Source organism: Mus musculus, chromosome 14 (genome assembly GCF_000001635.26).
Source record: "Mus musculus strain C57BL/6J chromosome 14, GRCm38.p6 C57BL/6J".
Classification (NCBI taxonomy): Eukaryota; Metazoa; Chordata; class Mammalia; order Rodentia; family Muridae; genus Mus; species Mus musculus.
This window is the reverse complement of record NC_000080.6, coordinates 24,120,166-24,146,470: the sequence shown is the minus strand read 5'-3', so window position 1 is coordinate 24,146,470 and position 26,305 is coordinate 24,120,166. Positions and strand designations below refer to the sequence as shown.

Here is a 26,305-nt window from a genome sequence, read left to right as displayed (position 1 = left end):
ATCCTGCTCTGTAATGTATGTGAGGGGCCCCTTCGGGATGCCCCCAAAGCCTTTCTTCCTGATATCTGGAGACAACACAGACAGCTGCCTCAAAAGGCAAGAGTGTGGTATGGCGTCTTCAACCCGTGTCCTCTGTTCAATGGTCCAGGGCCCTATATGACCGTCTGGCAGAGGTGGAGCCTGAACTGAGTTTTAAGAAAGATGACATCCTGTACGTGGATGATACGTTGCCCCAGGGCGTGTTTGGGTCCTGGATGGCCTGGCAGCTGGATGAGAATGCCCAGAAGATCCAGCGTGGGCAGATTCCCAGCAAATACGTGTAAGTCTTCTCCATCTCTAGGCAGGGACCACAGTGTGGAGTGGGACCTGCCTCACAGGGTGACACTCGCCTGAGCTGCTGGGGAACTGATTCCTTGGGAGCTGCAGCTGCAGCACATGTGGCCCAGAAAGCTGCTCCTCGCAGTAGGCAGTTTACAGAGGCGCCACGGCGAATCGGGATGCATAATCTCTTCTTCCAAACAGCTATGAAGCTATAATTCTTATAGCAGATGAGTCCGTCCAAGTAGCCTGTATGTTCGCAAGATACATGCAATCATCTCCACCATTATTTTATTTACTTATAGGCAGGCAGGCAGGCAGGCAGTCACGCACGCACGCACGCATGCACGCACGCACGCACACAGGCATGTGTTGCGTGCGCACACACACAGAGAATTTGGATAGGGTCTCATGTATCCTCAGGTTGACCTCAGACTTGCTATGTAGACAAGGTGACCTTGAGCTGATTCTCCTGCCTCCATCTTGTGAGTGTTCAAACCATAGGCACGTACCACTACACTCAGTTTATGTGGTACCTTGAACATGCGAGGCAAGCACTAGATCACAATTCCAGTTACTCCAGAGTTAATTTTAAAGCATGTTCATCACCTCTGAAAGAAACCCAATTAACTATTATTCTGTGTTACCCTGTGACTGTTTTTGATTGCTGTAACAAAATATTTGAGGCTGAGAAATTCACAAGAAAAAGAAGTTTGTTTTGGCCTTGGAGGCTGAGAGCATGAAGTCAGGTGGCCTCATCTGCTCAGCAGCTGGTGAAGCCCTTGTTGGCCACGTCACAATATGGTGGGGAGCAGAAGGAAGGAAGAGCTCCTATAGCAAAACAGGAAGTGTCTTAGTGTTCTATTGCTGTGAAGAAACACCATGACCACATCAAGTCTTATAAAAGCAAGCATTGAATTGGGGCTGGCTTACAGTTTGGTAAGACAATGGTGCTGGAGAAGTAGCTGAGAGTTCTATAAAGGAGAGAGAGAGACTCTGAGACTAGCTTTGGCTTTTGAAACCCCAAAGCCACACCTCCTACCACTCCCTGATGACCAAGCATTCAAATCTATGAGTCTCTGGGGTCCAGTCTTATTCAAACCACTACAACAATCACTACTACAAAGCCAGGGTAGCTCTTTCTTTAACACCGTACTATTGGAGGACATAACTGATCCTTTCTGAGGGTAAAAACCTAATCAACCTCCATTACACAGTCTCTTAGAGAAACCTCACGGCTCAGTACTGCTACTCTGGGGATCGAGTCTCCTGCAGCATGTGGACCCAAATCCAAATCACAGCACACTACTGCTTCTGCCCCAGCCCTAAGCCATTCATCTGCACTTAGAATCTGTAGGTTTCCCTTTAGGCACTTCATGCAAATACAGCCACACGCACACAGTCCAACTGTAGTGTCTGTACCTTCCATGGCAGGAAGCACAGCTAGCAGTGTCACTGGCCCCCCCCGCCCCCCTCCCGGCTGCTGCATTGAGCTCTCTGAAGCTGAACCCTGAACTTCTTGTTGCCATGGTGATGCCTGAGAGCCCCGAGGCACGGGAAAGGCCGGTAGTTGGGGAGGGCTGAGAGTGTGGCTGGGGGAACCTAGCTTCCTCCTCCCCATGGTCCTCCCAGCATTGTCATTTCTCTGTGGCTGCAGGATGGACCAAGAGTTCTCCCGGAGGCTCAGCATGTCTGAGGTCAAAGATGACAACACAGCCAAGACGCTGTCAGCAGCTGCGCGCCGTTCCTTCTTCCGAAGGAAACATAAACATAAACGCAGTGGGTCCAAAGACGGCAAGGACCTGCTCGCCCTGGACACCTTTTCCAACGACTCCATTCCTCTCTTTGAAGGCAAGTGCTGGGTTCATTCCAATGGACTCCAGGGGTGCGGGTGGTAGGGTATCAAAGCTTCACCATGAGACTTCACATAGCTTTCATGCCTTTTGGTACTCATTTGTGGGTGCCCGTTGGCTGGTTTGGTGCACAAGGGCAAAGGGAGAGACGCTAAGCTGGGGCTTTGGAAACCCTGTGAGTACATACTGTGAATGAGCACCCTGGGACCAGCTCTCAGGGTGATTCAAGGCTTATAACGTTTTGGGTGACTGAGGGTAGGAACATCCAGGATGGGCAAAGGTCATTTGCTGGAGGCTTCATGTCCCTAACATACCTCATTAGCATGGGGAATCTCAGGTGTTCACCGAACAGGTTTTATCAGGAGAAAGAAAATTGATCCTGTTAGATTATTGGAGGCTACGTGACATTCCTCAGGCAGAGGCATATATGTGTGTGTTGGGGGTGGGGGGCACTTAGAATTTTCCAGACAAGGTCAGTGAAGGAGAAGCCCTGCTAACGAAGGGAGTCTCCCATATTGTGCCAAGCCCAGGGGCTTTCCTGTCATGATGGACCTTAAGTAGCAGTTTTCCCAAACTCATCTGTAGGTGGATATTGCTGCTGGTAGGACAGTCCTGAGAGTCTGCCAGTGCAGCGAGTGGCTTTAATCCTCAAGGTCTCTTCTTGGCCACCATATTTATTTGTACCTCCAGCCCTGTTTCAGGAGGGAGAAAGGCAAGGCAAAAGTGGCAAGGGTTAGGAGACTGGAGAGATGGCTCATTGCGTAAAAGTGCTTGCTGTGCAGGCTTAAGGACCCAGTTCAGATCCACACAATAAAAGCCAGGTGTGGCGTGTCTGTGATCCCAGCACTGGGAACGGAGAAAGACTGAGGGGGCTCATGGCCAACCAGCTAGCTGAAACAGGAAACTCTGAGGTCAGCGTCAGTGGGTGTGGTTTCTGCGCCATGCATGTTTCCTCTGGCTCATGCTGGTCACTGCTCAGCCTTTCTTGCTTCATTCACGTATCCATCAGTGATTTTGACTAGATCCTTCCCAGGAGGATGCTGAGCTAGGCTAGAGCTGTGTGGACTAGGAATGTTAGAGGCTTTCCTGACTGATGGCCCAAGTAGGAGGAGGCCATTGGTCCTGAGAGGCAAGGGGTAGGTCCCTGTCATCAACACAGCTCCCATGGCTGGGTGTGGTGTGTTCACTATCATGGACAGACAGGGTGTGGGGCCACTGGGCAGTAGACTATGGGAATGGGTTTCTTATTTCCTCCCTCCTTCTTTCCTTCCTTCTCATCTTTCAGATGAAAATCCTGCCAGGCATGGTGGCACATATCTTTAATCTCAGCACTTGGGAGGCAGAGGCAGGTAGACTTCTGAGTTCAAGGATGGCCTGGTCTACATAAAAAATAGCCAGGTCAGCTGGGGCTACATAGTGAGACACTGTCTCAAAAGAAACAAAATAATTAAGCACGGTGACTGTTCCCTGTTATCATCAGGCCAGCTGGATAGACACAGCCCCTGGGGAGTTCTAGTCATCTCTCGATTTCTGTACAACCTATAGCTTTAGTGTGGGATTGTATGCATATAAATGTTATATATATATAATGTTTAAGCATACATAAAAGGTTTCTTTTTTGGTGATATTGTTGGCTCTGCTTTGCCTTTTACCTCTAGAGCCTGAAACATGATCCCTACATGAACAGAGCAAGTTTCCCTTGTGTTACTGTGAGGTTTCTCTTGTGGTTCTTAACCGGGCCCACTTGCCTGCCCTCTTCTTTCTTTTGGGCTATGCTCTTGGGCACCCACTTCTTTATTCTACAGGCACCATCTCACATGTGCTCAGTGAGGGGCTGGTGGGTGTGTCCGTATCAGTTCTATGGAAGTTCTGCACTACTTATTAAAAAAAAAATCTTATATTTATTTTGTATATGTGTGAGTGTTTTACCCGAATGTACATATGTGCATCACGTGTGTGACATTGCCTGCAGAGACCAGAAGTGGGTGTGAGATCTCCCCGGGGGCTGGAGTTATAGATGGTTTTGAGCCACCATGTGGGTGCCAAGAACCTGGAAGGACACCTGTGCTAGTAACCACTGAGCCATCTCTCCAGCCTTGCCACTCATTTTGAAACTGCTTTTAGCACCGGATGCCTTCTGGATTGTTCTGTTTTCCTGCAGTGACCCTTCTGTCACTGAAAAAAACCTCCCTGTCTTATTTCCAGTGGTGTCCCTTTTGGAAAATCTGTAATGTGTGATGTTGTCTTTTCCAATCCCATTTCCTGTTGCTTAGTCTCCACCCACTCTTTTCTGGCCACCAGAGTTCATACTTTGAACTTCTTTGTAGTATTGTTTACTGTTCCTGGGGTAGGGCACAGTGGGGTGGGGGTGGAGCAGGGTGGGGCAGGCTGGGCTGGGGTAGGGTGCTTTGATTTCACTTTCTGTGGCAGGTGGTGTTTTAACACATTGTATCAGAGCATGCCCTGGAAGGACATGAACGTGAGCAAAGCACAAATCTTCCATTACTGTGTAATCAGGACTTGTAAAGCGTCCCTATGGCCTACTCTGTCTTTTCTCTGTGATCGCTTCTTCCCTGTTCCCTTGTCTGTCCTTCCACTCTACTTTGGGAATAATCAAGTATTTCTATTGCCTTGCCAGTTTTCAGTTTGTAGTCTTTTGGGAATTTGAGTGGCCTTCCCCACCTACCTCTGACTGATGGCCCAGGACATCTCGTGGGCTGGTCCTAAGGAGTCTGAAGCTCTAGCCCTCTCAGCTCCACTCACCAGCACCCAGCTTCCATACCATTCCTGTTGTCCCCTCACTTAGTGCATTGGCTGTGTTCGTTCACAGTTCCTCTTCACCTCTCCTGCTGCTATTCACTCCTCCCGCCCACCTGTCTGTCTGTCTGTCTGTCTGTCCGTCTGATTTTTGTCATCTTTCTGCTTCCCTTCAACACTTCTTAGGAATGCTTAGTGTACTCAGGGATGCATTTTCTCCATTTTGCCCAGCAATGCTTTATCACTTTCCCCTTCTATATAGAATCTTAGATTGGTGTTCACAGGCACACCGTGGTATGTCAGGAAGTTGGTACCAAGCCTCCACTAGATGCCCACGTCTATAGGTGTCCTGGGAGCTCATGAGTCACTTGTAGGGGGTTTGCATATGGCCTAAGTTCATCTCTCACATACTTAACTGTCTCTAGGTTACTTAGAACACCTGATTTCAATATTTCTATCTCCAGTTGATTGAATCTGTGACCTCAAAACTATTAATACAAAGGGTGGTCTGCATTTTATTTAAGAACTTTTAATTACCATTCTTAAAGCTAGAAGAGACGGCTCAGTGTGTAAAGGGGCTTGCTGAGCAAGTCTGGAGACTTGAGTTTGATTCTCTGATCACACACACATACACACGTGCATGCGAGCACCACACATGTCCTCTCCCTCACACATGGCATACATTCCCCCACCCCACACACAGTCATTTCATGCACAATTAGAAAAATGCTGTACAGGGAACTGGAGAAATTGTTTCATGAGTAAAGCATACATGGTGTGTGCACATGCGTGTTTTTGGGTGAACATGCACTAAAAAGAGGCCAGAGAAATCTATAATCTTTATTTCTTTTCAACAAGGTCTCTAACGGAAACTGGAGCTAGGCTGGCAGCCGTCTTATCTCTGTCCCCACATGGCTGGGGTTCCAGCCAGGTGGCCATGACTTACGTGGGTGGGGATTTGAGTTCAGGAGCTCGAGTTTGCATAGTCAGCTTCCCAGACTCCAGTTCTCGTCCCTCCCTCCACTGCAGCTCTGGCTCTCTCTTCAGGTTGTGGCTGTTGTGAATGCCCTAAATTCCAGTTTTGTCTCACTTGCTATGGATCTATCCTGCACACTCGCCCGAGCTCCAGTGTCTGACAGCAGCTCTCTGCCCAGCTTTACATTTTACTTGTGCATGGAATAGTGCAGAGTCCTCAAGAGAGGGCCAGGACTCCCTGTGATGCCTTCCAGAAACAGTATGAGGGGGAGATGGAGCTACAAGCCATTCATGGTATCTTGTCATTCTTGTTGGATGTTAGCAACACATAACACACACATACACACACACACACACACACACACACACACACACACACACACACACACACGGGATAGGGAATTTTTTCTCAATCTATAAATACCAGCCTACAGTAATAACTGTCATTTGGAAAGACATACTTCCGATGTAATGGCAGCATCTGAGGAGGCTAGCATGGAGGATTACATCAACAATATTGGTTATATCTGTGTTTCTAATTGTTTAAAAGGAAAGTGCATGGGCGTTCCAAGGTCACGGATGTAGACTACAGACTAATTGGTCCCCAGGTCAGGAAGCACTGTATAGAAACTCATGTAATGCATCCATACAGGCAAGCACATAGATGGGCATTTTCAGGCAAGTCAAGACGGCATTCACTCCCTTTGTTCTGCCCGTGGGGTTAATCTCTGCACATGGGTGTCTGTATTTCCAGGTAGCTGTGTCACTGCCTTCTATCCGTAGCACCCCAACCGAGGTGTGCGGACCCCACAGAGTCCTGGCCTCCCTACATCTACCTGTCAGTCACCTTGGGCCCTCTTTCAGCCTGCTCTTCCTGCCCCCATCTTAAGTCTGGCCTCATCCAGTCTGAGCTACGTCTCCCTAGCACTCCCCTAAGTTTTCACTCTCACACCTGGCATCTTCATACAGCATCTGTCTGGGCATCTGGTGTTGCTGCCTTGGAACCCCAGTTAGCGTGAGCTTCCAAAGGGCAGAGGCCAGACACTTGTATCTTTTTGTGTTTCTGAGAAGCCAGTGTACTGCATCCGGGAGTCTCTAGGAAGGCCGTTGCCTGGCCATCTCTTCCTGTGAGAACTTTGTGCATCTGAGGGTGAGGTTCCCATTGTGTTAACTAGGAAGATTGCCTGATCACTAAAGCTAAACTGAAGCAGCAGCTGAAGCCTCACAGGAGGCTTATCCTTCTGCAGCATACAGGCTGAGCTGGTGGGCACCCAGGGGGAGTGGCCCTGTGGTCAACACCCAGGGCCCTTCTGTCTTCTGTCTGTATGGGCAGAGCTGGCTCAGAGCACCACCTCTTCTGATTCAAGGGCAGGGGCCAACGATGTACCTCATCACCTCTATCCTTCTTGTCCACGTCCTGTGGCTTCCAAACCTTGGAGCTGTGTCTCAAGTGAGCAGAGGAAGACATGAAGTGGTGTAGTGGGCAGGGATAATTGAGGAAGACCTGGAGTAGGTAAGATGATTGGACATCAGTTGTTTCCAGTGTCCTCAGAGGCAGAGAGACTCCTGTAGGCTCTTGACCGACTCCATAGCGGTCATGTTCTGGTGTGTCTGAGATGTAGAACTTGTCCTGATGAAGCCAGACAAGCTGGCCACTATCCCTGGCCTAGTTCTGAGAGATAAAGAAGACAGACATGCCCAGGTAAGTAAGGTCAGGTGGGCCTGATGTAGATGAACAAGGTCAGGGCATGGCTGCCCAGTTCTGCTTTCTTCTGTCCAGGCTGGGCTCGTGACACTGCCCCCCTGTCTCTCTTAGACTCAGTGAGCCTGGCCTATCAGCGGGTCCAGAAAGTGGACTGTACCTCTCTTCGGCCTGTTCTCCTCCTGGGACCTTTACTGGATGTGGTGAAAGAGATGCTGGTGAATGAGGCACCTGGCAAGTTCTGCAGATGCCCACTTGGTAAGGGATGCCCTGTGCCCACTAGGTGTGTCTGTCCGTATTTATCTACCTTTCTGGCCATGCAGAGTAATTGGCATACAGAGTCTAAGGGTTTTCCTGATGCATACAGACCCACCTGTGGCCCTCTGTTCTCTCCAAGAAAGCAGATAGTAGTTCGGGTCTCTATGCTGATGATCAGTTGTGCTGTCTGCATTGGGCCCTTCTGTTTACCCAGCACCTTGACTTCTGCGTCTTCCCATACAGAGGTGATGAAGGCTTCCCAGCAAGCCATTGAGCGGGGTGTCAAAGACTGCCTGTTTGTGGACTACAAGCGGAGGAGTGGCCATTTTGATGTTACTACTGTGGCTTCAATAAAGGAGATCACAGAAAAGGTACCTAGGCCTTTGGCCGAAGGGCTGAGCTCCTCTGGTAGCTGCAACCCTCTGCCCTGGCTCTAAAGCCCTGGCTAGCTCAACTGTCTAGACCTTCTGCTCTTGGTCTCATCCTCCTGAATACTGAGTCTCTGCCTTTATCACTAACACAGCTCCCTGAGAAGGACCTAGGTGACACCAGCACTGTAGGTATATACAGCTCTGCTTTCTGAGGGGTGCTGAGGAGAGCTTTAAACTCTGGGAAGGCCTTCTAAGACCATTCTTAGATGGGTCCCTGAACACACGGATACAGAGAGCCACCCACCCAGTCCCTGACCCCACAAAGGCCAAGAGTGTCTCTTGATGCCTTTGACATCCTGGAGTCCGTATGCCCTAGGGACTGAGTTAGCTGCAAGGTGTGCTAGCAAAGTAGACACTCCTAGCTCCTCCTCAGCCCTCAGGCCTCTTACCTTCCTTCACCAGCTACTTCTCTGGTCTGCAGTTCCCTCTTCCACAGACAGTGTGGGCTGCCCATTAGTTTTCTGATGTGGACAGGCTTCAGTTAGGAACCATGCTCATCAGTGGGGAGAGCTACATGCAGTCTTTCTTAGGCTGCCCCCCTTCCTGGGCTCTGAGGAGCTCCTGGGTATATTTCTGTTGTAGCCCTGCAAAGCTGTGTGTCCCCCTCCTCCACCACAGTTCCCCATTCTTGTTCAGTGGAACAGATTTGTGAGGCCAGGGTAGGGTGGGGCTCCAAGTCCACATTGAGGTGTGACTTGCTGACTAGTTCCTACTTATATCTCAGCAGCCATCAATGGGTGGGGAGAGAGAGAGATTCCCCCAGTGGATTCTCCCTTCCTGGCTTACGTGGTCTTCCAGAAACCTTGTTTATGCTCTCTGGTATTTTTGAGTGTAGAGGAAGGTAGAGATGAGTCCCTCCTGGGGGAGGGGCTGGGGTGGGGTGGAGGATAGTCCTCTTCCCCGCTGTGCGTATTCACTCTCTGCCACTGTCCTTCAGAACCGGCACTGTCTTCTGGACATCGCCCCGCATGCCATCGAGAGGCTGCACCACATGCACATCTACCCCATTGTCATCTTCATCCGCTACAAGAGCGCCAAGCACATCAAGTGGGTGTCTGGGCCCGCAGGCTCCCTGCTGGGGGTGGGCCCAATGCTGGGACGATAGCACTCCCCTCAGACCCAGAACCTGTTAGCCAGGCTGTGCACCTCCTTCCTGTTTGGGCACAACCACACTTCCAGAGCCCCCTTTCTTTCCTCTCAGCATGTGGTGCAGCAGGTTAGAGGAACTGTGTAGCCTGAGCTAAGTCCAGCTCGGCTGCACTCAGTGAGGCCTCTCTCTGCCTGGCATTTCTGTGCTGGTGAGCTCCTGGTGCCAGTCAGTCCACAGTTCCCTATATAGCCTAGAGGCTGTTCATTTAGGGGAAAGCTCCCTAGATCCCCTGCCCTACCTAACCAATGCCGGCCTTCACGGAGGCGCCTGGCACCCTGGACCAAGGAAGGAAGAGGGGACCCAGGGGTAGGTTCAAGACGCATCCTAGTTCCCTGTCTACCCCTGCAGGGAACAGAGAGACCCTGTCTACCTGAGGGACAAGGTGACACAGAGGCATTCCAAAGAGCAATTCGAAACAGCACAGAAGATCGATCAGGAGTACAGCAGGTACTTCACAGGTAAGGGTGTGGGCCCAGCCAGCCAGGAGCTGGGGCTTTCCTCAAGTGACATTCATTCCTAAGAATGACAGCAACGTGGCTTTTGCAGACAGGCTGGGCTAAGCTGCCCCATACCCTTCATTACATAGACATTCGGCCCAAAGGCCCAGGCCAGGGTCAGAGCTATTCTAGGTGGCAGCAGCCTTTGGGCATGGTCTGACCACAACATGCAATAGGAGCCAACTCAGCACAAACACCCCGCAACATAACCACCGTGACCCCAGACAGGCTGGGAACGCAAGAGCCCAGATGGACCAGCAGTGTAGGGGTCAGGTCTAGTTGAATACTTCCAGAGGCCCTCGCTTTGTCTCATTTTCATTTCTAGCTTATCACAGACGAGTAGACCAAATGAAAAAGGGAAATGTTTTAAAAGAAAAAAAACCCAAACTATATATACTGATTTGTTTTTAAATTAGGTTAAAGAAACAAAATGACAAACTGTTACTTTCTGAATGTACCTGGCCCTCTCAGCGGTTGTCCACTGTGCCTTGGAGTAGCACTAGCCTGCCAACTAGGTCCTCCCTCACCTCTAGTCTGTCCCTTGCCACCTGTCCCCTCCCCCTCCTCACATGCCCCCAGGCTGCTTCTTCAGTCCCCAGTACAGGGCATGCCAGCCTCTGCCTCCCCTGCCCAGGCACTGTGGTAGGGAGTTTGTGAGCCGTCAACTGAATCCAGGTGACTGGGGTCTCTCCTTTGCCCGGTTTCCTGCTGAAAGCAGGAGTCATGTCAGGGAAAGTCAAGAGGCCCGCAGACAAGCAAGCAGGAGAGAACAGGCTGTGCCCATTTCCCTTAGTGGTGGGGACCGTCTTACGACGAGCTGACCTAACCTGCTTGTGTTTGCTGGGCTTCTCCGCAGGGGTTGTCCAGGGTGGAGCCCTGTCCAGCATTTGCACTCAGATCCTGGCCATGGTCAGTCAAGAACAAAGTAAAGTCCTGTGGATCCCCGCTTGCCCACCCTAGCAGAAAGCTCTGCCAGAGGCACCTCCATGAGTGGACGGTGCGGACAGCTGGCGGCTCTTTTCCAGTCAGTAGAAGTCTGTCTGTCTGTCTATGGACAAGTTGGGAAGGACCCAGAACCAGGACTCCAGGAACACTTCCTTCGTTGGACGGAGAGCCACAAAGATTTGGGCCCAGCTGGTGGACAGCACTACTCACATGTGCGCTTTAAAACAAAAAAAGCAGAAACACAAAAGACTTGACCATCCCATAGCCAGCCCAGCAGAGGTGCTGCTGTGCCCAGGACCTTCCTGATCACAAGTTTACAAGCCTTTTCTAAGTATCTGGTTGTCTATGTTTACTTGAATGGCTCCACATCGGTGCCCAGCCCCTGACCCCGCCCCGTTCCTCCCTGTTGGTTTGATGTTACTGTCTTGGGCAGGACAATTCTGGAATCTCATGCGGTAGGGGGATGCTTTGCTACAGGAGGTTCCTGTCAGTGGGACCAGAGCTTTGACAGACCTCCTGCTTCTTGGTGGCCCCTCCCCTGGAAGACATAACAACTGCAGGTGCTCAGACCACTGTTGGTACCAGAACCAGTGCCTTGGTGGGGCCATCTTGCCACGGCAGCACTCCCTCCCTGGAAAGGCAGCTTTGGCGTTCTTGCAGATTCACCTCTCGGCCTTTCTCCTGCCTCCTTGGCCTCTTGTTTCTTCCCCAGCTGCAGTTTATATTTAAGCATCACAGTTTAGTCAGTCCTTGACTTCCTCAGCAGGGGGCATGGGTGTGCCATTGCTTCCCCATAGGCTCTGAGATGCTAGGCAGGCAGCCTTTGTCAGTGCAAGGTTGCAAGGTAACCCTTACTCTGGCATTGATGTAGCAGCTCTTTCTGGCATAAAACTATTCATGTCACAGACTTTGAAATGAGAGCTTCTAGTGGGTACAATGGTCAGACTCATAAGAAGAAAACCTGGGAGCTTTTTCATCTTGATTACAACATTCTCAGCTTGATTCCACAAGGATATCCCCATTCTTTGTTAGGTTTTCTGTTTTTGTTTTTCAATCTATTTTTTATCCCCCACCCCCTCCCCTCACCGCACTTCTGATGCCCGACCTATCTGCTAAAGAGCGGATTCAGTCCCTTCTTCAATTGTGTGTCCTGTTAATAGGTACTGTACTGGGTTCCGTGTGTCACTGGGGTGGTACCTATATTTTAATACTGTTCCTAACATTTCATTTTACTAGCAAGAAATCTTTGATTTCATTTTATTCTTTGTAACTCTAGACATTAGATTGTAGTTTGGCTATTATCGACATTTTTTTTAAAAAAGGGATATATTTTCTTGCACAGCTGTTTAAGGGGCGAGAGAGAGACAGTTGCAGCCCTCAAGGCTGTTCTGTGCCTTACAGGCACGAATTTTCTAGCTCAGACAACTGAGGAAAAAAAACCGCAGACCACGCTCAAGGTCTTACTCTGCACAGTTACAGGACAGGGGCTATTTCCCTGGTCATAGGCCCTGTTCGGTGTTCAGCGAGGAGGCAGGTATGGATCTGACAGGTGGGACATGCTGGACTAAAATGTTACTTTGTATCGCAAACAAAACAGACTTCAGTTCAACAAATAAAGGTCAGTTTGTGTAATCCCTGTGTGTAGACCCTGGTGGAGGCAGCTCCTCCTCCTGCTCACCCTGTTTGTAGCGTCTTCTCTCTCCTGGCCTTTATCCCAGAACCAGGCCTCTGCAGCTCTGGGACTAGAAGCCTTGCGGAGCTGCTCTCCACTGGGACCCATGAGTGCCGGAGCCACCGTCCTCGGGCTGATGAACGAGGTTCACTGACAATGCGCAGTCTCTTACCTGATGCTCCCACCCACTTCTGCTGACTCCTCTTGTGCCCTGCCATCTGTCTGCCTAGTGGTGCACTGGGGGACCATTGAAGTGTGACCAGCCCCTCAGGTCCTCATGTTCAAGCCCCCATGTGTCAAGCTGTGCTATGAGAAGCAAGGAGGAAGGAATATTTGGGGGTTGGGGGGGGTGGGGAACTCGGAGTGTCCACATTTGGTGTGCTATATGAAGCTTCAGGTTGGAAATGTCCTACCTGGCTTGGGACCCTGTTGTAAAAAAAAAAAAAAAAAAAAAAAAAAAAAAAAACTCAGAGCATCACCTTGTGACACTCAGAGCCACAGGGCCCCAGAAGCAGCCTGCAGAGGAGGCAGGTCCCAGGTGCTGCATAACTGGGGGAGAGGCATAGCCTGTGGTTACAAGGAGGCAGGGCTCAGGCCTAGCGTACAACCTGCCTCTACTACTCATGTTTGTGTATATCATTCGTATGTGTGTGTATGCGTGCTGCATGTATTCACGAGCATGCTTGCCTGTGGGTGTGGATGTGAGGGTCAGAGGTCAGCATCCAGAGTCTTCTGTTATCATTCTCTCCTTATCTTTTTCCCCTTTGAGATAGAGCCTCTCATTGAACCTGGGGCTTACTGTTATGTCCACCTTTATAGCTCTGGGGTTATAGATTTACATTACCACCTCTGGCTCTTTTTTATTTTAAAGATTTATCTATTATTATATGTAAGTATACTGTTGCTGTCTTTAGACACACCAGAAGAGGGCATCAGATCTCATTATGGATGAGTTGTAAGCCACCATGTGGCTGCTGGGATTTCAACTCAGGACCTTCGGAAGAGCAGTCAGTACTCTTACTCGCTGAGCCCTCTCTCCAGCCCTATTTTTATTTTTTAACATGGATACTGGGATCTGAACTCTGGTTCTTATGCTTGCACAGCAAGCACTTTACCTGCTGAGCCATCTCCCCAGCTCTCCTCTGCCCCTTCTGTTTGTGGAGGCTCAGAGAGAATGTTCTGCTAAAGCCCCATGCCAGTGTGGTGGTCAGACCAATGAGGGCAGTCTTGGTGTGAATGACTCCCACACTCACTCCTGTTCCCACAAGTTCCCCCATGGCCTTATCCACAGCCTGCAGAGCTGTGGCACTTGAAGGATGGGCTAGGCTTGCCCTGTCTTGGCCAGATGCTCACATCCACAAGGGCCTGCTTTTACCTCCTAGGATCCCAGATCTCGCATTTAATTATTATCAATCACAAACTAGCAGTCCCCACTTCTAACACCGTGACATCTACTTCTCTATGCTCTTGTTTGTCCTAGATTTACAGATAGCTCGGGTTACTTTTCCCTTCTACAGCAGAAGGCCATTTGTGTCCTTGAGACCACAGACTGGTTTCTAAAGGCATGGAGGACTAGCAGGGCAGCCCCAGGGTGCTATACTGCAAGCAGCCATGAGAGGGGGCATATGAGCTTTCAAGGTTTGTACCACTGGGTTTGGCCACAGCCACGTGGTTTTGTGCTCACCGTGGCATTGCATGAAGTCCCTCAGATCATCCTGAAAAGGTCAAACTGACATGATGGTATCCCCAGACTTAGTGTTTGTACCCAATGAGATTGAAACATGGATGGCCTCTCTATTGATTACTTTGCTTCTGGTGAACAAATACCTGGCAGAAAGCAGTGTCAAGAGGGTTTATTCTGGCTTACAGTTGGGGATCATTCGGTCATGGTGGGGAAGGTATGGCAGCTGGAGCAGGAGGTTAGCTACTGATATCACCTCTGCATTCGGGAAGGGAAGGGACGAAAAGGGACGGGAAGGGGAGGGAAAAGGAAGAGGAGGGGAGGGAAGAGGAAACGTTTAGGAAGTGGAGCTATGCTATAAAGCTCACTTCCCAGTAAGCTACCTCCCCTGGCAGGGCTCCATCTCTTAAAGGTTCCTAGCAAGGCTGCATCGCTTAAAGGTTCCATCGCCTTCCCAAGCAATGCTACCATCTGGAGACCAAGTGCTAAACGCATGAACTTCTGGGGCAACATTGCATACCCAAACTACAACCTTTAGGGCCACTTCCCAGGACATCCTCCAGGATTCTGTGATGCAGGTAAGGGGATAGTTCTGGAAGGATTGGCGCTTAGGGTTAGTGAAGGCTTGCAGGAAGTGCCACTATGAGGATAGAGGACAGCCAAGGCCTGGGAGCTGGAACCTAGCAGGTCTGGAGCCTGGGCCTTTCTTCTAGGCTAAGAGCAAGTTTTAAAACAGACAGCAAAGCTTGTGGGAGGGGGGTTGTTCTGGTAGCTTAAGTGGCTACCTCATTTGAAATTGGCAGCACCAGAGGCCCATCTGGACGTATATGTCAAGGATATGAACAGGAAAATGTACTGCATGAAGGCCACAGGGACAGCACTGAAGGAACGATCCTTAGAGAGGGCAGGCCTCCAGAGGCAGGAGCATGGGTAGGCGAGGTCACTGCATCCTGCCATTAACTGTCGGGTGTCTTCACCTTTTGTAGTCCTTTAATCTACCTATCCTTCATATCTGTCTATCATCTATCCATCTAACCATCTATCTATCCATCTTTCATCTACCTATCTAAGGCATCTTCTTCCACTCTCATAATCCATCTGTATATTACCGATTATCTGTCCGTCAATCCGTGCACACACATGTAAAAATGTAAATGTAGATTTCACATATGAAAGAAGATACTCTTTCCAAGTCTGGCTTATTTTTTGTAATATATTACCTCTCGTCCATCCACTTTCTTGCAAATGTCATAGTTTCACGCTTCCTTTTTTTTTTTTTTTTGAACACTCAAATAAAAGTGCACTGTGTGTGGGATGGGGCATATTGTCTTGGCTCATTCTTCTGTTGGTGGGCATCTAGGCTGGTTACAATTCTGGGCTACTGTGAATTGTGCAACAAATATCTCTGTGATACACTAACTCACCAATCTTTTGGCTATCTACCCAGGAGCACAATAGCTTGAACATGTGGTAGTTATGTTTTCTGTTTTGAGAACCTTCACACCCATTTCCACAGTGGCTGCACCAGAGCGTGTAAGACATCCCTCTGTCCCAGCATTATTTGCTGTTTTCTTGATGACCCTTCTGGCTAGAGAGAGACAAATTGTCATAATAGCTTTTATTTGCATTTTTTGTGGCTAAGCATGTTGAAGATGTTGAATACTATTTTCAACCATTTATTAGGCATTTATATTTATTCTTTTGAGAACAATCTATTTAGTTTATTAGCTCATTTATCAGATGATTTATTATTTTTGTACATATCTCAGATCTAGAGTTGGCAAGGGCTTTTTTCCATTTCATAGGCTCTCTTCACTCACTTGGGTAACTGTTTCCTCCTTAGTGGAGATTTAGAATTCCATGCATCCTCACTTGTTAATTCTTGGGGTCATTTTGCCCATGAAGAAAACTTGAAATGTTTTGCCCGCATTCCTCCAGCAGGCTCAGATTTTTTTCAAGGCTTACATCAAGGTCTTCAATCTGGTTCAAACTGATCTCTGTGCAAGGTGAGAGGGTCTAACTTCACTTTTCATTTCATAGCACCATTTTTCAAAGAGTTTTTTTTCCTAATGTGTGTATGTATATACACATAATATACATATATATACATATACATATATATACACGCACATATATATATGAAAAATAGATTTTATGAAAGCCATGCAAGTAGAAAAGATCACATACCAAAGCTAACCAGCCCCAGGGTCCATCCATTTCAGTGAACTTTTCGCCATTAGAACCGCTGTTCTAAAGCTGTGGAATTTCACACTGGGCTTTACATTTTCATCAATAAGTATATTTTATGCACATATCCACCACCCAAACCAAAAGACCAATGAGTTGGAACTGCAAAGACACTCAGTTACTATCTGCGCTCACCATTCCTTTTGTGGTCTCGTTTCTGTGTCTCACACTGTATCTCTGAGTTCAAGGCCAGCCTGGTTCCAGGACACCCAGGGCTACAAAGTGAAGTCCTGTCTTGAAAAACAAAACAGAGAAGTTTAGAAGAGAAGAAAAGAAAACTGTAATAGCAAAAGCTTTTCCAATTTTCTTTATCCCTTCATCTTTTAATGGACAATTACACTGATTGCTATTCTTTACTATAGTGAATACAGCAGAAAACATGGAGGTGTTAATCAATCTTTATGGCAAGGTATGAAGAAGTTCTTCCACATAGACAGACCCCAGGATGAAACTACTGGATCATGTGGTAGTTCTATTCTTAATGTTTTAAAATGGCTTTCCACAATGGCTGCCCAGTGTGATGACAGCCATTCTGACTAGAGTAAGGGGCTGTCTTAGGATAGTTTGTTTTTGCTTTTTTGTTGTTGTCTTGTTTTCTCAAGGCAAGGTTTCTCTGTGTAACAGCCCTGGCTATCCTGGAACTCACTCTATAGACCAGGCTGGTCTCAAACTCAGAGATTCCCCTGCCCAAGTGAGCCACCGCCCAGCTTGTATAAGACATTTTTATCTAGTTTCCCCCAACGCCATCGAAGGTGGTTTTTCCAATGTGTATTTTTGACACCTTTGCTTCCCTGTGGATTTTAGATTTTTTTTTTTTTTTTTTTTTTTTTTTTTTTAGTTCGTTGAGAAAGTGTCACTGGAATTTTAAAGGGACCACATAGAATCTATACTCCACTCTAAAGTAAGACAGCTGTTGTCAGGATTAATTCCTTTATTTTTGAAGATTCTGTAAATGGCATCTAAAAAAAAGAATCTAATTTCTCCCCCTGGCAAGTTTATTATTGGTATCTAGAAAAGCTACTGATTTTTGTTTGTTCATTTTGTATCCTTGCTAAAAGTGTTTATCAGATGAGGTTTTATGAAGTTTTTAGTGTGTTTTCTTTTTTAATTTTATGTGTTTGGGAGTTTGCTTGTATGCATGCATGTTCGTGTGTGTGTGTGTGTGTGTGTGTGTGTGTGTGTGTGTGTGTGTATGTGTATGTGTGGTACCTGCAGAGGTTATAAAAGGGCTTCAAGTCCCCTGGAACTGGGGTTACAGATGGTTGCAAGTCACCATGTGGATGCTGGGAGCCAATCCTGGGTTCACTGTAAGAGAAGCAAGTGTTCTTAACCTCCGTTGATCTCTTTAGTGTCTTTTAAGTATGGGCCATGTTGTCTATAAATGGAGAAAATTTGAATTCTTTCCTAAGAATATCCTTTATGTCATTTTCTTGCTTTGTTCTAGGTAAGAGTTCAAACATTGTTAAATTAGAGTAAAGAGAGTGACCCTCCCTCCCGGCTCATTCTTATTGTAGAAGGAATATTTTGGTTTTCCCCGATAAGCATATAATGCTGGCTACAGGTTTGCTTTGAGATTTGTCTTGTTCTTTTTTTATTTAAGATCTTGAAATATACACAATGTCATTTGAGATTGGTGGTGGTGATAGTAGTGGTGTGTGTGTGTGTGTTTGTGTGTGTTGCACTCTTCTTTGCCTGCATATGTGAAGCCAGACTGATGCTAAGAGCCATCCTCCATCACTGCCCCCTCTAAGTTTTCGAGACAGAGTCCGTCCCTGAACATAAGTCTCAGTATTCTCATTAGACTGGCTAGCAGTAATCCCTGGGACCCACAAGATTGCACCCTCACAGCTCTGGAGTTAGAACTTGTGACTCCATTCCTGGATGTTACATGGGTGCTAACAATCCAGACTCAGGCCATCACACGTGTGCAGCAAGCACTTCACCTACTGAACCACCTCTCTAGCCTCGGATTAGATCCTCCCCTCCTCCCCCTTCTCCTCCTCTTCCTCCTCTTCCTCCTCTCCCTCCTCCCCCTCCTCCCCCTCCTCTTCCTCTTCTTCTTCCTCCTCTACTATGTAGCCATAGGTTCCATGAAACTCACTATGTAGACAGAGCTGGCCTCAAACTCACTGTCTCTACCTTCTAATTGCTGGGATTAATGGTGTGCACCACCCAACCTGGTCCTGAGATGTTTCGTTTTGTTTTGTTTTAATGTAAGCACACAGGAAGCTTTATTCCTAGTACGCCCTTGTGTCACAAGAGTTCTAGTAAGTTGTGCTTTCATGGGAATCATTATTTTTTATTTTTCTATTTTTTATTTTTTTATTATTTATTTTTAAAAATATTTTTATTAGGTATTTTCCTCATTTACATTTCCAATGCTATCCCAAAAGTCCCCCATACCCTCCCCCCCCACTCCCTTCCCCCCGCACTCCCACTTTTTGGCCCTGGCATTCCCCTGTACTGGGGCATATAAAGTTTGCAAGTCCAATGGGCCTCTCTTTCCAGTGATGGCCGACTAGGCCATCTTCTGCTACATATGCAACTAGAGTCAAGAGCTCCAGGGTACTGGTTAGTTCATAATGTTGTTCCACCTATAGGGTTGCAGTTCCCTTTAGCTCCTTGGGTACTTTCTCTAGCTCCTCCATTGGGGTCCCTGTGATCCATCCAATAGCTGACTGTGAGCATCCACTTCTGTGTTTGCTAGGCCACAGCGTTGTCTCACAAGAGACAGCTATATCTGGGTCCTTTCAGCAAAATCTTGCTAGTGTGTGCAATGGTCAGCCTTTGGAAGCTAATTATGGGATGGATCCCCGGATATGGCAGTCTCTAGATGGTCCATCCTTTCGTCACAGCTCCAAACTTTGTCTCTGTAACTCCTTCCATGGGTGTTTTGTTCCCAATTCTAAGAAGGGGCAAAGTGTCCACACTTTGGTCTTCGTTCTTCTTGAGTTTCATGTGTTTAGCAAATTGTGTCTTATATCGTGTGTATCCTAAGTTTCTGGGCTAATATCCACTTATCAGTGAGTACATATTGTGTGACTTCCTTTGTGATTGGGTTACCTCACTCAGGGTGATGCCCTCCAGGTCCATCCACAAATTCGTGAAGCGTTCCATATTTTTAATATCAATGGACTCAACTCCCCAATAAAAAGACATAGACTAACAGACTGGCTACACAAACAGGACCCAACATTTTGCTGTTACAGGAAACTCATCTCAGAGAAAAAGATAGACACTACCTCAGAATGAAAGGCTGGAAAACAGTTTTCCAAGCAAACGGTCTGAAGAAACAAGCTGGAGTAGCCATCCTAATATCTAATAAAATCGACTTCCAACCCAAAGTCATCAAAAAAGACAAGGAGGGGCACTTCATACTCATCAAAGGTAAAATCCTCCAAGAGGAACTATCAATTCTGAATATCTATGCTCCAAATACAAGGGCAGCCACATTCATTAAAGAAACTTTAGTAAAGCTCAAAGCACACATTGCACCTCACACAATAATAGTGGGAGACTTCAACACACCACTTTCAACAATGGACAGATCATGGAAACAGAAACTAAACAGGGACACAGTGAAACTAACAGAAGTTATGAAACAAATTGATCTAACAGATATCTACAGAACATTTTATCCTAAAATAAAAGGATATACCTTCTTCTCACCACCTCATGGTACCTTCTCCAAAATTGGCCACATAATTGGTCACAAAACAAGCCTCAACATATACAAAAATATTGAAATTGTCCCATGCATCCTATCAGATCACTATGGACTAAGGCTGATCTTCAATAACAAAATAATAGAAATCTAACATTCACGTGGAAACTGAACAACATTCTTCTCAATGATACCTTGGTCAAGGAAGGAATAAAGAAAGAAATCAAGGACTTTTTGGAGTTTAATGAAAATGAAGCCACAACGTACCCAAACCTTTGGGACACAATGAAAGCATTTCTAAGAGGAAAACTCATAGCTCTGAGTGCCTCCAAAAAGAAACTAGAGAGAGCACACATTAGCAGCTTGACAACACACCTAAAAGCTCTAGAACAGAAGGAAGCAAATTCACCCAAGAGGAGTAGAGAGCAGGAAATAATCAAACTCAGGGGCAAAATCAACCAAGTGGAAACAAGAAGAACTATTAAAAAAATTAACCAAATGAGGAGCTGGTTCTTTGAGAAAATCAACAAGATAGATAAACCCTTAGCCAGACTCACTAGAGGACACAGGGAAAGCAAACTAATTAACAAAATTAGAAATGAAAAGGGAGACATAACAACAGATCCTGAAGAAATCCAAAACACCATCAGATCCTTCTACAAAAGGCTATACTCAACAAAACTGGAGAACCTGGATGAAATGGACAAGTTTCTAGACAGATACCAGGTACCAAAGTTAAATCAAGATCAGGTTAATGATCTAAACAGTCCTATATCCCCTAAAGAAATAGAAGCAGTCATGACATATTATTCATTCAAAAGTGTATCCATGGGCTTCTGGGTATTTACACACTTACTCTGGTCTCCTGAGCGATTCCCTTCTATTTTATTTTCCTATGGTCTTATAAATAGAAAACATTATTGTGATTATTTTTGTATCTGTTAAAACTTTTAGAGGCTGAGAGAATCTGGTCTAGTTTATGTGTATCTATGTTTTGCCTATGTGAATGTCTGTATACCACATACATGCAGTACCCAGGAAGGCCTGAACAGGGTGCCACATCCCCTGTTAAAGATGTTACACTAAAGATCAGAATTTCAGATGGTCACGAGCTGCCACAAGTAGAAGCTGGGAATCCAATCTGGGTCCCCTAGAAGAACAGAATGTATTTTTAACTGCTGAACCATCTCTCTAGCCCCTTGTCTACTTTAGTGAGAGTTCTATGGTCTGCAGAGAAGTGTCTATATTCTGTACCTGTTGGATGGAATATTCTAGAGATATCTGTTAAGTCTAATTGGTCTATTTTATAGTTTAATTCTGAAGCTTCTTTGTTAATTTTTAGTTTGGATGGCTATGTAGCAATGAGAATGGGATATAGGTGTCTGTCAGTCATTACTGCTATATCAGTGTCTATCTGGCCTTTTATGCCCACTGGTGTTTATGAAGTCAGAAGCCCTGGTGCTTAAAAGTGTCTGTGTTATTGTTGTTTTAATGTATATGAGTGTTTTGCCTGCATCTATGAGTGTGCACTTCATATGTGACTGGTCCTGTGGAGGCCAGGAGAGGATGCTGGGTCTCCTAGAATTGGAATTATGAATAGTCGTAAGCTATGCTATGGATGCTAGAAGCCAAACTCAGGTCCTACCCATCATCAGCAAGCTGTCTTGACTGCTGAACTGTTTCTGCAGTTCCGCATCTGTATTTATAACCATTCTCTTTTTGAAGTCTGTTTCATCAGAGACTGGAATGGCTACCTCAGCTTGTCTTCAGCTCTTATTTGCTTTGATCCCCAGTCTGTGGTGGTTGTTTCCAGGCAGATATGGTTTTTGGAGGCAACAGATAGTTGGCTTGTGTTTTATAACCCACTCAGCTAACCTGCATCTGTTGTTTTGCTGGTTGCTTTCCTTGAGGAGTGTTTTTGTCCTTTGCTCGTTAGCCCTGGGGTTTTGGAGGCTTACTGTGCCAGGCATGATGGATTCCTTCCAAGCTCTCTTTGGTTTCCTGTCTCTCACATGCCTTTGCTGAGCTGTCTTTAATACAGCCTTCCTTCTTTTTTCATGTAGTGTCTCTATAAGCATCTTCTGCAGTACTGTGGGTCACTAGCTGCTTTGGTCTGTGCTTGCCTTGAAACAACTCCATTTATCTCTCAATTATAACGACAGCTTTGCAAGGCACAGCAATTTTTGCCTTTGTAGATGAGCTGACATTTTGATCTTACAGGTTCATTCTGTTCCTCCCCACCCTCTGCCTTGGGGCAGGGATGGGACCCAGGGTTTGCACAAGACCAGCTTGTGGTAGGACCCCAAAGCATCTAGTGCTGATGCCTTTGTGTTGTCAAGGGTCTGTGTCTGTCCCTGTGCCCTGAGGTCATTTGTGAGGGTCAGAGTCACTTGTCACACATTCCGGGAAGGTGAAGGAACTGTAGTACCTCCCTTTATGCTCTAGGCTCATTTCTTGACCTGGAATTTTTCTGTTTTTTTTTTTTTTTTTTCTACCTAACGTTAACATAGATGTTGAGGAGGAAGCCTGCAGCTCGAGGTACGGTTGGGAGAAGGAAGATCTGTGGGTCCCTGGCAGAAAGGCCTCTTATGGGGGTTTCCTTCCCATTTCCATATTCTATATTCTGATGGATAAAACTTGCAGAATAATTAAGGAGACAGGAGCCAAATATCAACAAAAGCACGATACCCAGCATAGGTCTTTATAAGGAGATTCCCAGGTGACAAGAGGATGCCGCAGGGTAGGTTTGAGTTGATGAGAGAAGTTGGATCAGAGAAACCAAAGACATTCATTGCTCTGCTGTATTGTAGTGGCCAGGGTAACAGACATAAAGTTACAGCTCTTGGGGAGGACACTTACAGAACAATGTTTTTTTGTTTTTTTGTTTGTTTGTTTGTTTGTTTTTCGAGACGGGGTTTCTCTGTATAGCCCTGGCTGCCCTGGAACTCACTTTGTAGACCAGGCTGGCCTCAAACTCAGAAATCCACCTGCCTCTGCCTCCTGAGTGCTGGGATTAAAGGCGTGTGCCACCACCACCCAGCAATGGTTTAAACCTTTAAAAATTTCTAATAAGTCACCTGCCCTCTTCCCTTTCCTCCCATACCCTCTCTCTAGCTCCTCCCGTGTGTCTCTCCTTGCTCCCTCTCAGATTGGTAGCCTCCTTTTCTTGCTATATATGAGTATATAAGTGCATAAATATATAAACTAAGCCTGTGGAGTTAACTAGTGTAATTTGCTTATATATTATTTCACTATTAGATAACCAATTAAAGGGCTCATTCCTGGGAAAAACCCCTTCTCCCTCTCAGCGGTCATTCATTGCCTGTAGTTGTTTGTCCAGTGGTGGATCCTGTGGGACTCCACCCTTCCATGTTAGCCTATCTAGTGGTATTGTCATCATTCAATTCCTGCTAAGTCAGCCATATTATTAAGGTATCACAAGTATATTTTACTTGGTACTTCTAGGAGACACAATCTCACAACAGGTTTCCTTTCCTGGTCTTCTGGATCCTCCAATGTTTCATCACCCTCTTCTGTAATGTTCCCTGAATCCTAGGGGTATGGGTTGTATTGTAGGCAGATCTGTTGGATCTGGGCACCCCAAGTTCAGTTATCTCTGTTATGACCAGTTGTAGCTACACTTGTTTATAGATGTAACGTAACTTTTAAAATCCAATTAGGAATCATGTGGGCCTAATAAACTGACAGTAAGGGTTCCCCTCTAAGGTCTATGTCCTCACTAGCCTTGGGTAACTGGGCAGGTTTCTAGTATCTGGCATGACTTCCCTCCCTTTGAGTAGGCCTTAAAGACCAACTAGACTTGTTTGGTTGTTGTCCAAATAGGAGTGCCATCATTGTACCTTTAAGGACAACTTGCCATACTGGCCAGTATTGTTGTTCACAGGCCTTATTACTGGATAGGACTATTGATTGTTTTCCACGCTTGGCAGCTTACATAGCACCTTCTGGTACTGTCAATATGAGACCACAGGAAAGAGCGCTAAGTGAGTTCTGAGTCCAAAGTGAGTAATGTCTTCAAAAGTAGGGACTCGCCTTTAACCTCTGAGACGCAACCAAAAGCAGCAGGAATAGTTAGTATTATTTGGGGAGGGCTTGGCTTACCATAGCCAACAGCTTGAAAAAGTTTATTCATACCTGGTGGTAGGGTTTTTGTTAGTCTATGGCTCAGACCTATAGGAAGTATCTCGGGCTAAGTGGGATAACTTCATTTAAGCTATATATGTGTATACACATGTATACACTCCAGTATATGCATATATACTTATATATAACTTTATTTAAATATAAAATGATTCCTTAAGATGCTTTCAAACATCATTAGTATTATTGTCTCTTTTCCCTCCCTCCCTCCTTCCCTCCCTCTCTCCCTCCATCCCTCCCTCCCTCCTTCTGTCCCTCCCTCTCCTGTCTTTGTGCCTTTCCCTTCACTAATTAAAACTCCCTTCTTCCCCTTTTATATCATGGGAAATGGTTTTAGGCCCTTGAGTGGCTTCTAGGACACACAAAGTCCAGTGATTTCCCTTTTTCCTTGGAGGCTTTCTCAGTGATCTCAGCATTCTAGGGGGTTGGTTAAGTGAATGTGATAAGACTCAGGAATCCAATCTTGCCAGGGCAGGAAAAGAAAGTAGTGTTGATAATCTCAAGATTCCTGAGCAGATCTTTGACCGCATCTTTGGGAATGAGGCTAGCTGGGTAATATGAATAATGACTTTTGCTGATTTAGATTCTAGGACAAGTTTGTCTGTTAGAAATGACCACCTACAGAGACTCAAAAGGAGCCTGTCCTCATTTGTCCTGGGGTGTTGGGGTGGTATTCCTTAAGCGTGTTGAGGCAAGAGGCAAGAGTAGAACCTGTGATGCCTGGGGTTCTGGTGGCTGCTTTACTAGAAGCCCTAGTGAGATGCTGGAGAGATACAGCAATTAAGAACCTAGACGTCTCTTGCTGAGGGCCTAAATTTGATTGCCAGAACCCATGTGCGGGTGGATCACAGCTGCCTATGATGCCAGTTCCAGAGGGCATCTGACACCTCTAGCCTTGACAGGCACCTGCACTCATGTATACAAATGCACACACAGACACATACTCACGATTTTAAAATAATAGTGAAAATAAAGATAAAAGAAGTCCTTTTAATAATATTTTTGTGCTGGGTATTCAAGAGCACATGGCTGTCTAAAATTAACCAGCTTTTGTTAAGGCTGGTTGAGGTCTAGGAAGAAGTAGCCTCTGCTAACAACATGCCTTATAATCCTCTGTGGTTATCTTGACCTTTGAGGGCCATGGCAAATGTAATTCCTTTTGTCCTTCTGATTATATTCATAAAGGCCTCCGGGTTACTGAACATCTAAAAGGTAAGTTACATCAATCTGGCATCTCCAACTTCTGTGTAACATTTTCTATAATGTTTGGGCAAAAACCAAATGCATTTAAAGAAAATCCCAATTTACATATATGTTTTTGCTCTTTAAGAAATGGGTCTGGAAGCCTGGCATTGTGGCACATGCCTTTAATCCCAGCACTCGGGAGGCAGAGGCAGGTGGATTTCTGAGTTCAAGGCCAGCCTGGTCTACAGAGTGAGTTCCAGGACAGCCAGGGCTACACAGAGAAACCCTGTCTCGAAAAACCAAAAAAAAAAAAAAAAAAAAAAAAAAAAAGAAAAGAAAAAAGAAAGAAGGAAGGAAGGAAGGAAGGAAGGAAGGAAGGAAGGAAGAAATGGGTCTGGAATCTCAAGAAAATGCTCACATGCTCTCCAGAATTTGCATAAAACAAAACATTTGACTTCTGCAGAAGGGTGTAATGCCCAAGTAAGCAACCAAGCAAGCACAACCATCAGAGGCCCCATGGATTTTTATTCCTGATACCAAAGGGTCTTGTGCCTTGCTCTGAGTTGCCAGAGCTCAGCCTCATTTCCTTATATGATTGGCTAGTTTAAAGAGACCAGCTGATGAGCACAATGTAGTTTTCAGTCCCAAGTGCAACCTCAAACACATGTTTCAATTTAAAGAAATGCTAACCCTGAAGAAATTTGAATTTCTGCCAGTTGGCTTCTTTACCCTTTTTTATTAATAAAAATCTATCTTATTTAATCCTTTGATAGAGAAGACAGTACATTTATTTTTTTTAATACTGTTCA

At 46.2% G+C, this 26,305-nt stretch overlaps 1 protein-coding gene across 10 annotated transcripts in view; it reads left to right on the top strand.

The window, feature by feature from the left end:
* Dlg5 (discs large MAGUK scaffold protein 5) overlaps window positions 1–12,518 on the top strand; it is a 111,968-nt gene extending 99,450 nt beyond the window's left edge. For 9 of the 10 annotated variants that reach the window (NM_027726.1, NM_001163513.1, XM_006519560.3 and 6 more), the window contains 7 exons: window positions 149–319; window positions 1,976–2,169; window positions 7,720–7,863; window positions 8,107–8,234; window positions 9,232–9,341; window positions 9,793–9,902; window positions 10,798–12,518. In NM_027726.1, the coding sequence (NP_082002.1) occupies window positions 149–319; window positions 1,976–2,169; window positions 7,720–7,863; window positions 8,107–8,234; window positions 9,232–9,341; window positions 9,793–9,902; window positions 10,798–10,901 (961 nt within the window). In that variant the 3' untranslated portion in view covers window positions 10,902–12,518. The other variant, XM_017316203.2, reaches the window with a different exon arrangement.
* The last annotated feature ends 13,787 nt before the right edge of the window (window positions 12,519–26,305 follow it).